Here is a 15,062-nt window from a genome sequence, read left to right on the forward strand (position 1 = left end):
CTCCACACAAAATGTGTTTACTGGAATAATTGATATTTTCGCTTAATGCTATAACATTAATAAAAACAGGAAATCACTCGTTTTGTAAATGTAATTCGATAAAAAGATGAATGTCATAAACAAACAAAACTAGAATCATTGGTAATTTAATTACAGCAAAACTAGAATCATTGGTTACTATCATTAGTTAAGTTCTATTATTACTGTGTTATTACAATGCTTTTTAATTACTACCTTATGACAAGGTTATTACAATGCCTCATTATTACTGTTTTAACAGTTATTACAATGGCTTATGATGGTATAACTGTATTACCATGTTTTGCTATTACTATGTTAGAACTGTGTTATCACAATGCCTTGTTCTTACTAGGCTAAAAAACAAAGTTATTACTTTGTAATAACAATGTTATTACTGTTCCCATCAATTACTATTTTATATATTTATTGTCTGCTCCCTGGACAATAAATTAGACTACTACATCAGACTCCAGAAAGCTACTCGGCATGAGTACAGACACTACTGTGTCTTTATTTTCATGGAGACGTGGCTGAGCGACAGAGTTCTGAATGCAGCCATTCAGCTAGGACGGGCTAGCTGCGTTTCGTTGCGAAAGAAATGCATCTCTGTGCAGTAAGACTTGCATTGGCGGACCTTGTGTTTACATCAACACAGGATGGTGTAGGAACTCTGTCCACCACTGGTGGAGTTTATGATTGTTAGAAGTAAACCCTTTTATTTACCCTGGGAATTTACCACTGCACTATAGCTGTTATCATAATGACTCGCTACTACTACACTATAGCTGTTATCATAATGACTCGCTACTACTACACTATAGCTGTTATCATAATGACTCGCTACTACTACACTATAGCTGTTATCATAATGCCTTGTTACCACTGCACTATAGCTGTTATCATAATGACTCGCTACTACTACACTATAGCTGTTATCATAATGACTCGCTACTACTACACTATAGCTGTTATCATAATGCCTTGTTACTGCTGCACTATAGCTGTTATCACAATACCTTGTAACTATCACTTTAAAGATGCTATAACTATCCCTCTTTTTTATTTATCTTCTCACACCTAATCTTACCTGATCTTTGAGAACCGCCAAAGATTTTCAGTCATTAGCCCAAGGTGATCAGGTTTAGGTGGGATCAGACAGATTGTTCTTCTAGTGACTGTTATTTTTGTGTGTGTGTGTGTGTGTGTGTGTGTGTGTGTGTGTGTGTGTGTGTGTGTGTGTGTGTGTGTGTGTGTGTGTGTGTGTGTTTATATATACCTGTGTAATACAGGCTCCAGTAAAAGCCACTATAACAGCCACCACGTTAACCGTGAGCTGAAACTGCAGAAATTTGGAGATGCTGTCGTAAACGTTTCGACCCCACATCACCGCCTTTACAATGCTGCTGAAGTTATCATCTGTTAAAATGATGTCCGATGCTTCCTTTGCCACGTCTGTCCCCGCAATTCCCTACACACACACACACACACACACACACAAGCCTTTACAATATGTGCAGCATCTATTTAATGAAAGTGGCATATACTATAATCTAATTTAGTATAAAAAAAAATTCACAACTTGATAGAAATAGTTGCATTATTTATTTATATTATATAATAAAAAAAAGAAATAATGCTTTCTTCACACCATGGCGAAGCCGACATCAGCTTTCTTCAGCGCAGGGCCATCATTCGTACCATCACCGGTCACCGCCACGACCTGCCTCTGTTCTCCTATAGTGCTGTCTATAATACCTACACACACACACACACACACACACACACACACACACACACCACACACACACACAGACACACACACACACACACACACACACACACACACACACACACACACACAAACAAAAAACACAGTTTAAAAGAAATTAAGATTAAATAAGAGACAAATAAATGAATGCAGGACAAAATAAATAGCACCCTATAAAAACAGTCAATGTGAGTCTGTGGTAGCAGAGAAGCAGCAGTGGCTGAGCTGTTTTATTGTAGAAGTCAGCAGCAGTCTTTACATAGCACTTTTTTAACATTTGTTTGTAATTTGTTCTTGCTTTCTGCTTGTTTTTTTGTGTGTGTGTGTGTGTGTGTGTGTGTGTGTGTGTGTGTGTGTGTGTGTGTGTGTGTGTGTGTGTGTTTTTGTCGATGTAGCTTAAATCTAAATGTCTTGATGAGTCAACCTGGAGGGAATATTTAATCTGGTTTGGCTGCTAAAACATTTACAAACAACCTTATTTAAAGACTGCTAATTAACATCCTGGTGCTCCTCAGGATCTAAGTCAGCCAGCTCATTAGTGCATTCGATTAGACTGTTCTGAAATTATTCTGAAATTTGATTGGATATTTCCAGGTAGTGGCATCTCTGAACAAAGACACTTTGTGAATACTGTTCTGGAAAAAATTAGGCACAAAAACAGGAAACTAGGATCAACATCTAATCACTGTGTATCATGTGTATGTGTGTGAGAGAATACCTTTGACAAGTGTATGTTTGTCTGTAGGAGATGAGCGAGCCAGTACTCGGAGTTTGGGCCAGATCTTGTCGATGCGCTCCTGCTCAACCTGGAAAAAAGAAATAATCAGTGTTAATGAGTTACTGTAATTATGGGTTACTGTAAAATAACTATGTATGTATATATTTATAAGCATGTCAATGAGTTACAAGAGTGTTAGGAAATAAAGATGCCTTGTTTGAGCAAAGCGAAGTACAACAATTAAGTAAAATAAAAAATTTAAATTATGCCTTTCAACTTTTGATTTAGCCTTTGCTTCACTTCTAACTAGAGTGTGTGATTTAGTGGCACTTTGGTCTTTTAGGCCTTCATTTGTACCCTCTTCGGTGAGAGATCAGCTTCAAAAACTTCCTAACATCATTTCTTGTAATGTCAGTCAAATAGCCGCATTGCGTCGGTGTCTAGCATTTTACCCAACAACTCCACAATCTCTACTCTATATTTCTCATTATATGACCTTATCAACAAACAGACTTCTAATACAAAAAAAACCCTAAGAAACAAATAAAGCAATCTAATTGGCTGCAAACATCTTAAATGACATTTTCTTTTTGTTAAACAGCTGAAAGAAAATTCTGACATCTGTGAGGTGGAGCTTAAACTCAGAAACATCAGAGAATAGCATCTGATTGGTTATGAGCTTCTAAAACCGCACCTCTCCTTTCTCGTTCCTAATTCGCCGGTTGAAGTCCTTCCCTTCCATGCACAGGAAGTCGTCTCCAACATTAATGATGCCGCATTTAGCAGCGATGGCGCGAGCTGTGTTGATGTTATCGCCTGTAACCATTCTCACTGTAATTCCCGCTCTCTGGCATTTCCTGATAGCATCTGGAACCTGATAGAACAGTGAAAGACAGGCTTTATAGCAAAATTGCCCAACTGGATTAGATTACAATGTGAGAGATTGGATTAAATTATAATGTAATTAGATTAGATTAAATTATAGTGTGATTAGGTTCTAGAGTGATTGGGTGAGATTATAGTGTGATAGATTGGATTAGAGTATATTGTGATTAGATTCTAGAGTGTTTGGATGAGATTATAGTGTGATAAACTGGATTAGATGATAGTGTGAATAGATTAGATTACATTATAGTGTAATTATGTTGTAGAGTAATTGGATTAGATTATAGCATGTATAAATTAGATAACAGTTCAATAGATTATAGTTAGGTTACATTACATTTAAATGTGCAAGATTAGATTGAATTATAGTGTTCAGATGAGATTAAATCACTGTGATAGAATATAGTGTGATTAGATAATGTTATTAGTTCGGATTATATTGAGATTAAAATAGATTTAAATTATACCTGTACATCTGCTATTCTTCATCCTAATTCATGATTTTGCTTACCTCAGGCCGAACTGGATCCTCGATTCCCACCACAGCGATGCAGATGAGGTTGTTGATGATCTCAGCCTCATTGTCCCACTCCGGCAGCGGGTCACTTGGAAGGTCACGATAAGCTACACAGATGGTACGGAGCCCGTCACATGCCATTGGCTCGATCACCTTCTTCACCATTTCATCACGATCTCGAGGTCCGAACGGACGGGCTGAGCCGCCCTGAGACAAAACAAAGGAGCACCTATAGAGTAAGAGAAGGGAAAAGGAAATACAGGGGAATGAATGGATGCAAAAAAACTGAATTAGCACTGCATTATTCTGGCCTATATTAGTCAGAATAAGACTAGTCAGAATTGAAGAATTTTGAAAAGTCTGGGTTTATTTGATGTGGTTTAGTGCTATGACAATACGAGATTGTCTACATAGGATTTATTTTAGTTTTGCAAGAGATACTGTAGCTCAGTCAGGGTTACCTAGGGTACAAGTTAGCTACATTAGGGATATAAATGTATTTAGTTTGGATTAGTACTTACTCACACAGGGATAACTTGATCAGTGTTCCCTATTTAATCAGCACTAAATGATTCCAGGTAAATTTTAGAATTTAATTTAGGATTAAATTAGTCCAGGCTAATAGATTAACCAGTTGATAGATTAATCAGTTGTTTACTTAGGAGCAAATTAGTCTAAAATATTTTGCATTGAATATGAGGTTACCCTCAACACACACATACACACACACTTTTTGAGCAGGATTTCAGATGCCCCTTTGCTGTAGATGCGGAAGTGTCCGTCCGGGAGCTGGATGACAGTGCTCATGGACTTGCGGACTGAGTTGAAGGTGTAGACCTTAAAGAGTTTCTCCTCAGGAACCTGCTCTCTTATGGACTCATAATCACGCTTCAGATCCAACACGAGACCCAGCAGTGCACACTCTGTCTTATTCCCCAACTGCTTAGGCAAACCCCCTTCCTTCTCTGCTGCCTAGACAGACAGACAGAGAGAGAGAGAGAGAGAGAGAGAGAGAGAGAGAGAGAGAGAGAGAGAGAGAGAGAGAGAGAGAGAGAGAACAGAACAGAACAGAACAGACAGATGTTTGATATGTTCCACTCCAAAGAACTGTTTATATGATCACTGTGTTGCCTCAGAATGTGTACTCATCTTTGACTTGGCGAGCAACTTCCAGGAAAGATAAGCTAGTGTTCAACCGCATGACAAAAACATGCTAATAATTGCTTGAGCTAAAGTTACATAGTCTCACATCGACTATGTGCGTCCTCATACTAACAACAAATCTTTTGCTGATCATAGGCAAACCTCAAACCAAACTCATGCTAAATTTACAGCAACTTTATGTCATGCTAATGTAATACTAAAATTCCCTGTGATGCTAAGCTTGCTAGTTGCTAGTTTCTTGCAAGTTTGCTAGTTCTTTACTAATTAATGCTAATTTCTTGAAAGTTTGCTAGTTGTTTGCTAGTTAATGCTACTTTCTTGCACGTTTCATGCATGTCTCATACTAGTCTCTTGCTCGTTTTTTGTTTATCTAATGATAGTTTTAAGTTAGTCTTATTCTAGTCTTATAGGAACCCATGTGTGCACTGTGTTAAAGAAGTGTGTGCAAGTAATAACCGTTTGGATGTAGGCACTGTTATGTTGTTGCTATAGTAACAGTTCTGTAAGGTCCTTCAGCATGTGCGAGATGTGATATGTTCAGAGATAAGCTAGGACAGCGTTTCATGGCCAGGATTTAAGCGTGTATGCACTTGCTGGCCTGTAGGAGCTGCTGACCGTGATCTTGGAGGTGTATGCACTGTTGATGGAGATGGCACTAGTGAGCAGCTCTAGCATGGACGTGTCAACATATTTCGTCTCCAGGATTTCCGTCAGGTGTCGGTCTCCTATGTAGATCTGGACAGCCGTCATGCGGTTGGTGGTCAGCGTTCCTGTTTTGTCCGAGCAGATTGCAGTGGCGTTGCCCATCGTTTCGCATGCGTCCAGATGGCGCACCAGATTGTTGTCCTTCATCATTTTCTGGATAAAAAAAAAAAAAAAAAAACACTATTAATCTCCACATTTTTTTGTACGTTGTGTTGCTTTTGGTTACTAACAAATGTCCCAGTAAAAAGCAAAATATAGAGAGTGTTTAAATTATTATAGAAAAAAGATTCGATGTGGAAAATAGATTAATAATATGATGTCACGGTCAGTATGAATGCTGGATTGTGATTTGCTGGAGGTTCAGTTGTGAGTTCAGAGTGACTGTAAACATTTCTTAATGAAGCTGTTGAGCTACATGGAGGACTTTAAGCTTATATGGTGAATACAGCGATTTTGATAAATGGGTTAAAGTACATGTTGAATTTGGCAAACTGGAGCAGAAAACATTCAGATGAAAAATATAACAAAAAATGGCACAGGAAGTTAACACTAAGAGCTTTATTATTAGTATGGATGCAGCAAGTGCGCATGTAATTCACCGACACATAAGCACACACACCCACACACACTCACACAGACTTTATACATTAACACAGACGTTATAAATTAAATAATGTAATTAAGTGATATTTTTTTATCCATTCAGTCAGTTTTGCTCTGCAAACAACAATGAGAACTTTAACTTGTCAACACTGGTATGTGACTATGGTATAAGGTGATAATCCACAGCTAGGTGTAAGGAGTTACACCATTTTATGCTCTCCACTTTACCTTGGACCATTTCTTTACCTCCACATCATACAGTTACATCTTGTAACACACACCTACATTTGGATCATCATCATCCTACTTTAACACTGACATACCTTTACAGAGTAAGCCAGTGAGATGGTAACGGCAAGCGGCAAACCTTCAGGCACAGCTACAACCAACACGGTCACCCCAATGATAAAAAACTTCACAAAGTACTGGACATATATAGGGGTGCAGTCGGGGAGCCACGAGTGGCCTTGAATGATGAACGTCTTTATCACAAAATACAGCATCAGGATGATCACAGTGATCGCTGACATCACCAAACCTGCAGAGAACACAAGGGCAATTTGTTTTGATTTTATTTTATTCTGATCTCAGTTTGTATTGCTTGTTTTTCCTCCACACACACACAATTCTTACCCGCTTTCCCGATTTGCACAGCTAGTTTGGTGAGTTTTCCCTGAAGCACCGATTTCTCTTTTTTGGTAACACTTGATTTTTTTTTCTCTTTTTCCTCCATCTCGCCACCCTCTGCACTCTTCAGAGGCTGCATTTCCATGGCAACGGCATCGTCCTGTTTGTTTCCTGTTAACACGCATGATCGGAATGACATATTTTGACAAAAAAAAAATTTGAATCAGGAAATTCTGAAAGTTGGAGGATCAGAAATGACAGAAACTGAATTAGTTTTTAAAAAAGAGAAAAACAAAAATTTTGTTCTGGGGTTAAAAAATCAGGAAATCTGAAATTCTGAGATCTGCAGAAACAGCTAGATGTTATAAATATATAAGAGAAAGAATTAAATAAAATCATCATCATAAAATAGAAAAAAAAACATTAAAAAAGAAGTGGAGGGGATAAAAACTCAGGAAATTGCTATTTTGAATCAAGGTCTGAAAATGAAAACATAAACTATTAGTAATTAAAATAAAAAAATCTGAAAGTTAGAACTATAATTTTAATCTCATAATGTCCAAGAATTTCAAAAGATTAAAAAATGAGAAACAAAAAATATCAGAAAGCCATAAAGTCTTGAAAATAATTCCAGGAAAAAAAATAAAAAAGCTAACACAAAAAAATCACAGAATATTACACAGGTTTAAAAAATATATTTAATTCCTTGCACATTCCAAAGAAACTATTACATTATCATTAAATTAGTTTACATTATTGTGATCACTAACAGATTAATAAAATACACTTCTCTGTGCACATCAAACAAACATCAAATGAATGTTCCTGGTTTTCAAAGCTTTACATGAACATTTCAATCAAAACCACTCGTGCTTTATAATGATAATGATGTCTGTGGTGGTTTGTTCTCTCACCTTTGTTCTGATTGTTCTCCAGGGCGCCATCTTGTTTTCCTACAGGGATTAAAAAAAAAACTGAAAATGAACGCAGATTCGACAAGTAAGATACTAAGAATTGGTTTTATTTCACCAGTTATCAAAATAATGAGTCTGTCCCACACATTAACTCTTTCAACAACCCTAACCCTGTTTTCTAAACACACACACTAATGAACAGGTTTAAGAGGCATTTGCAGCATCTGAATTTATTAAAGATCATGGGAAGAGGAGGATAAGATTCTCTCACAAATTGAGAAATTTATTTGAAGTTTAGAATGTTGTACATTGCAGCTAACGACTGTTTTCTAGTAGATTCTAGTATGTCATCAACTACATCTGTATATTATTATCTCTGTGACCTTAAACTCTCACTGGGATTCGTTTCCAGTTCGGTACGATAGAAAAAAGTGACTGATTCCTGGAGTGTCTTAACACTGATTTTATGGAATAAAACACAATTTTTTTCTGCATCTCAATTCAGACAGGATGCAGGATGTATGATACATTAACAGGAGTCAAATCAGTCTTAAATTTATAGAGTCATTATATTTTGCAGACGTTTGAGCAGTTTGTAATGTGTAAAAAATTTTATGACAGATTGTAATCCCAGATGGAATAACAATGATCCTATCACACCTTTTGAAACAAATCCAGTCCAAACAGGACTATAGTTAGCTAGAAAGTGTAAAACACATCTCCGATTCTGTTAGGTAACTTATTCAGCCATTCTACCAAGAGCTGTTTTTAGTTTGGTTTCTTATTATTAACTTTCCTTGCATATTGTCTTTCTACGACTGTTATATCTTCATGATTGATGCCAATGTTTGTACTAAGAACAGTATGATCTTCAACAGTTTTTTCGTTTGTACTGCTGTGCAATAGAATGGTCTCACAGTCATCAATGAGGTCTATATATGCATTCTCTCTGTTATTAAACTTGTCTGTGTGACTGATATTCCCTGATCCATATTGAAAAAACAAACCGATTCCATATATATAAGCTTCATCCCTATTCTTGTAATTATATGTCTATTAGCTGTAGAGGCTGTTGGGTTTTTGTACAAAGAGTTTGCTCCAATGCTTTAAAATAGTAAAACAATATACACAGTGCCACAATAAAATGCTAACATTTAAACATAGTTGACTAGGTTAAAAACTATAATAGAGAAACAACTATTAAAAATATAAATGTCTATCTATATGTCCCGTGTGTCTAAATACATATGAGCAATTCAACACTTAACAAATTGGCAAATTCTATTTTTGACCTTTGGTAAAAACTAGCAATAGCTAGCATAAAGTAGCTTTAACTAGCTTAATATTTAGCTAATAATAATTAGCTAATAGGACTTCAATACTGCAATAATAGTTGTTTATAAAAAGGATTAGTTTACTGTGTACCCAAAGACTTTATTGGCTGAAGCTAGATGTTTTGAGACTTAAATACTGTAGCATGAGACTCATTTTGCATAATTTTTTTGATAACTGATGAACACATTCATCACATGTGCACAGTTTTCAACTAAGATGTCTCTCACCTACCATTAACAACGTTGCACGTTTTGGTAGAAATGCCAGAAAACCGGATGGATGAGCTACTACTGACCTCTGCTGCGGTTAGCAAACATGGATGAGGGTGCCATGCAAAACAAAGAATGAGAAAAAAGTAATGTTAAATAGAAATAAAAAAAGAAACCAAAATGGATGAGTAATTGTTTCTCTGGATCCTTTGTTTATTCTCAGCGATGATCTGCAAAAACAATTTTAGTGGAAATGGAGTCACGGAGTTCTTTTTTCTCCACACATAGTAGTATGTGTGTGTTCATGTGTGGGTGAAAATAAGACATAGAGATGCAGCTACTGAACAACACCTCGGTCAGGCAAACATGCGATCTGTTAATAACGGCTCGTTTTTTGCTGAGGAACCTGAGTGTTGAGGTATTGTTTGTTTATTTCACTTTTACACCACAGTGCCTGATTGGTTTTTGAAAAATTCTGTATAGCTGCAGCTCTAAGTGTAAAACAGACTTATATTAACAACCTCATTCTGATATGATATAGTAGCCTCTTGTTTATATGGGATGATTATTTAGCTTTGGTGGAAGGAGCCTTAAGTGTTAACAATAAATTGTGAACTTTACGCTTTTTGTGTTTTCTCAGTAACATTTTAAGCTCTACAATAGAGAAAATAAAAAGAGGCTGATGATGGAATTTTAAAGTTTTAATAATGTAAGCAAGAGCCTACATTAGAAACAAATGGATAAAATGTACACACTTTGTACACTATAGTAAATGTACACTATGAGGTTGGTCATTGTTGTTGGTCAAGTGGCTGTGGTGTAAGAGGAATGAAGCACATTCCAGGACACACTGTTTCAAAAATAAAAATAAAAATTCCCTTCACAATGTTGTGATGCATTTTTTTAATCACAGAAAAAAATAGCATCGTTCTGTCTATAAACCTCTGATTTTTAAACTTTTCATTTTACAGATAATATTACAGAGGCTGCCCTTGAAAACAGAAAACATCCCTACCTTTTTTGATCTCTCTCTTTTCCTCTTCAACCTCTCCGGCTCCAAGCAGGGTGAAGATGATTCCAGTTTGGGAGTTGATCCCAACCGCGGTCACCAGCATTTTCCCTGATCCCTCCATCACATGTGTGCCTGAAATACGCAACAGAATCTCTCTCATATTATGGGGTTATTAGAGGCTGGCGGGGGGTATAATTAATAAGACAGCTGAAGACTGAAAAAAGACCAGATGATTTATCCCACCCGATCTTCTGCTGTTCAGTGTGCGTGAGCCCATGTGCCCATGAAAGTTTCAGATTTCTTGTTTTTTTGATAACTGGTGTGGAACCCAAACAAGTCTTCTCCTGTTGTAGTTTATCCACCTTAAGGTGTGATGCTTTGTGCATATTGAGAAGACTACATTCTTCCTGTAAACTTGAACAACTCATTTTCCTCTGATCACTCTTAACAACAAGGCATTTCCATACACAGAACTGTCCCTCACTCAATGTTTTTTGTTTTGTGCACCATTCTGTGTAAAGCTTTTAACCAGAACATCTGGTTAAAGTCACAACAATGATCAGATTTGGTGTGAACAGGTACTGAACCTCTTGACCAGTATCTGCATGATTTTCTGCTTTGTGCTGCCGTGGTTGCATGACTGAACAGGACTGTATCTGAATAAAACAAGCATTTCTTTGATTGCTTTGATAAACGATCTTATTTACTTCACGATTAACATTCCACAGTAATATCTCTGACACTTGTCCATTACACGAGCTAAAATGAAGTGTTTATTGAGAAACGTCTGCTGTTCGTGATCAAGAAGAAGCTGTAAAATCAGGAGGAAACTGTGGATGCTGCTGCATGTAGTGATGATTAAACAAACAGAGCATAGCCTGTGATAATGCTAATGTGCTTTACGCAGATTTTCCAGGAAACAGAAAGCAGGCAGAAATCTGATTAGGTTTGTGTTAGTTTCACAAAACAGATCAAGGAAGAGATAGAAAGAGACAGAGGGACAGACAAAGAAAGAGATAAAGAGGGGGTGTAGTTTAATCATTAATGAACTCCATCTTTCGTATTTTAGTTTTTTCTTTTATTTTGTTTTTAATCCTCAGCGAGCTCATTCTGTTCCCCTAGTGGTGCTGTGTGGGATCTCAGGAGTGGGCTGGAGAATCTCCACTCCACTCTCGAGCAGGAGAAGTGTATGCCGTCGCCCACGCTAGGGCACCATGTAGTGAAGAGGCCTGGGCGGATCCTATTTAAAGGTCTTGTGATGCAGAGATGAGCTTATATAAGGAAAACTTTTAACCAGCAGCCATTAAAGGAAAAATCCAAATCTTTATTACTAACATCTGATCCTTATTAATTCATAATCAGATTCTGAGTTCCCTGAACAAAAGCAATGTGGCACCACTTTAGCCTTTTGGTCTGTCCATTTTTTTGTACACTCAACAGAACAGCTTCCAAATCTTCAACTTTTGTGTAAATACCACTGCCATTATGATAATTAATGTCGATGCAAACATCCACAATCCGTCATTCCGTTCAGTGCAGGCTAGGTGAGCTGAGCCTTTTCCTTAACTCAATACGTTTCGTATAGCTGCAATGCAATCTGGAACTAAGAGAACAATGTCTACACCAAGGTCTACACTACTTCTGCACTGGAGACATTTCCTGTAAAAGGTTAAAGTTTGAATGCTAAAGTTTAACCATTGCTGAATAATGGTGAGCGTATAAAAAGGCATGGAGGAATCACTTTTGTATTATACCCATTTTTTCCACCTCCATAAACATTATTTGTGTATATCACTACATACAGTACTTCACAGTATTACAGAACTTTAAACCAGTCTGGATATTTTCCACTTGCTCTCTCTTAACAAAGATTTCCTTTTAAACAGTGTTTTTTGTTTTTCGCACCATCCTATAAACTCTATATGCTGTTGCATCTGAAAAAGTCCCAGGAGATTCACAGTTTATTGGAAAAATAAATAAATAAAATAAAACGTTGGCACGAATATTTCAACATCTTTAGCATTCAGTACACAATTTCAGCACACAGATTGCGCACGGCACTACACACCTGACAGCAGCATTGGATCTCGATCCACAGCTTTCCGGACATGATCTGACTCTCCTGTGAGGGAGCTCTCATCAATCTTCAGGTCGTTTCCCTGAATCAGAACTCCATCTGCAGGAAGAAGATCGCCTGCACACACATACACACACACACACACACACACGCGCGCTATTCCAAACTCAGAATTTCAACCTTTAACATAAATTTAAAACTAATTCACAATTACCACAATTTAATTAATACAATTTTACCTTTTTTATTTGATACAATATTCTAAATGCATAACGATGCCTTTGCGTGAATTTAACGTGATTCTACTGTGACTCTACACTACACAATTTTAGAATTGAATGATTGTCAAACAATGAAGAGAATCTAAATAAGGATGTCTAGATGAGGATGGGTTCCACTCAAGGTTCTTTCCACATGTCATCTCAGAAAGTTTTTCCTCACCACAATTTCACTCATTAGAGATAAATGTATTTATTGATAATCCATATTTTTGTGTTTATTTATTTATACATAAATGTATGTTAAAAAAGCCTGATATAAATACAACTAAATTTAATTTAGGGTCAGTACTAGATCCCTACAAAATTGTATCCTGGTTTATCAATGTTAAATCCAGATTAAACATATCCAGAAAAAACGAAAGGACCATTCCCTTCATTACGGACCGTATTTGACTTGGGCCACGTCCCCAACCACCATCTCGGCAACGGGAATTTGGACGACAACGCCGTTTCGGACGACGCTGAAACGCTGCTCCTGCTCGATGCGGCTCTGAAGGCCGCGAAATTGCTTCTCTTTACTCCAGTCATTGAAGGCGGTGACCAAAACCACACAGAGCACGGACAGGAGGATCGCAGCACCCTCTATCCATCCGGCTTCGGCCTCGCCCTCATCCTCCACTCCGCCCAACACACTCACGCAAGCTGTGGATACAGGGAGAAAGCAAGAGAAAATTGTTCAGTTACAAATCACTATTTATAACTAGTTATAAATAAGGGGGTCTGCCAAATGCCACAATTGTAAATGTCATTCAAAATGCATCAGCTAGATTTAAGTTCAAAGGTCCTATATAGTGAGTATTTACAATACTCACTGAATATTGCCATTGATTTGCTTTGGATCTGCTTTGATTTGCTTTGAACTGTTGCTCAAATATTGTTTAGGTTGTTAAGCTAAGGTTTTTCACAAAATCATCACTCTACAGTCATCACTCTGAGTTCTGGGATAAAACTCATCCCAGGCATATAAAATGTGGTAACTCTGGTCATATCACCTTCGCTATCTCCATCCGGCGGTCGATAGAAGGACAGGCCGAGTGAGATGATGGCTGCAATCTCCAGGATGATGAGTGTGACATCCTGCAGAGCCTCCCACACTAACTGAAGAAACGTCTTTGGCTTCTTCGGAGGGATGAAGTTTTGTCCGAAAACCTGCCATCGCCTCTCCAGGTCAGCGGGAATGTCCCGTAAACCTGGTGTGGGTTGTGGAGGAGAATGGCAGGGTGAAGATGAGACTGACTGATATTTGACTGATATTTAAAACAGATGGATGCCATGTTTTGGTTACTGTCATACATTCACAAGCAAAACTGCCTGAGAGAGAGAGAGAGAGAGAGAGAGAGAGAGAGAGAGAGAGAGAGAGGAAGAGAGAGAGAGAGAGAGAGAGAGAGAGAGAGAGAGAGAGAGAGAGGGAAAGGGGAGATAGAGGCAGAGCTAGAGCGGGGGGGGGGGGGTAGAGCGAGAGAGAGAAAGAGAGAGAGAGAGAGAGAGAGAGAGAGAGAGAGAGAGAGAGAGAGAGAGAGAGAGAGAGAGGGAATGCAGATGGTTGTCAGTGTGAGTTCCTTTCACCAAAGCAGACCTCCTGCCCTCAGCAGCCTCTCATCCTCTTTTCATTAATTCATCCCTCCTTTCTTTGGTTACTCCTCTTTCATCCCTCACTCCCCTTTCATCCTTTCTCTCACTCATCGCCTTCTCATCTCTTGTTTTCCCTTTCCCTCTATCTCTTTTTTTAATAACTCTAACCTTCTCTTCCTCGTGTTTTTCTCTGTGTTGAAGGGAAATAAATCACCACAATCCGAGAGCCGTTTCTTTTCGCTATCACCCCTATGATACAATGACTTTTGTATAATATATATACTATTGTGTTTTATTGCATTATATGTATGTGCATGCACGCTATATATGCATTGAATTTATAATATGAAATTTCCAATTTTAGGTTTATTAAAAAAAAGAAATACATTTAACAAATAAATGCTTAAACACATTTTTTTACACAGCTTTCTAATCCAACTGAGTCAAATACTACTTTTACATTTAAATTAGAAATAAGCACAAGCTTTTAGAAATTCAAAATATCTAAAACAATGAGCTTAATTGTTCCAACATCTCATTTTTTTTATGTAAATGTAGATGTGAGATACCTATCATGGTAACTAGTGATGAAAAGTTTGAGCTAAAAGAGGCTTTGAGTAAATGTTAAAGCAAAAATAAAAAAAAAACACAGAA

The 15,062-nt window shown here is 37.5% G+C and overlaps 1 protein-coding gene across 8 annotated transcripts in view; it reads right to left on the minus strand.

Annotated features, from left to right (window-relative positions):
• Positions 1–15,062, minus strand: part of atp2b3a (ATPase plasma membrane Ca2+ transporting 3a) — a 31,442-nt gene that overhangs the window by 8,048 nt on the left and 8,332 nt on the right. For 5 of the 8 annotated variants that reach the window (XR_014535882.1, XM_083555199.1, XM_083555196.1 and 2 more), the window contains exons 3-17: positions 13,829–14,026; positions 13,221–13,478; positions 12,547–12,672; positions 10,482–10,610; positions 9,489–9,557; positions 7,923–7,961; positions 7,015–7,179; positions 6,705–6,919; positions 5,689–5,931; positions 4,640–4,881; positions 3,904–4,138; positions 3,202–3,381; positions 2,508–2,595; positions 1,670–1,776; positions 1,298–1,489 (exon numbers count right to left, since the gene is read on the minus strand). Coding sequence is in view for 6 of the 8 variants with exons in the window: in XM_083555199.1 (XP_083411325.1) it covers positions 1,298–1,489; positions 1,670–1,776; positions 2,508–2,595; positions 3,202–3,381; positions 3,904–4,138; positions 4,640–4,881; positions 5,689–5,931; positions 6,705–6,919; positions 7,015–7,179; positions 7,923–7,961; positions 9,489–9,557; positions 10,482–10,610; positions 12,547–12,672; positions 13,221–13,478; positions 13,829–14,026 (2,486 nt within the window). In the remaining 2 variants the exon portion in view is untranslated. The remainder of the gene's footprint in view (positions 1–1,297; positions 1,490–1,669; positions 1,777–2,507; positions 2,596–3,201; positions 3,382–3,903; positions 4,139–4,639; positions 4,882–5,688; positions 5,932–6,704; positions 6,920–7,014; positions 7,180–7,922; positions 7,962–9,488; positions 9,558–10,481; positions 10,611–12,546; positions 12,673–13,220; positions 13,479–13,828; positions 14,027–15,062) is intronic. The other 3 variants (XR_014535883.1, XM_083555201.1, XM_083555200.1) reach the window with 1 other exon arrangement.

The sequence above is a fragment of the Silurus aristotelis genome (assembly GCF_946808225.1).
Source record: "Silurus aristotelis genome assembly, chromosome: 11".
In the NCBI taxonomy this organism is placed as follows: Eukaryota; Metazoa; Chordata; class Actinopteri; order Siluriformes; family Siluridae; genus Silurus; species Silurus aristotelis.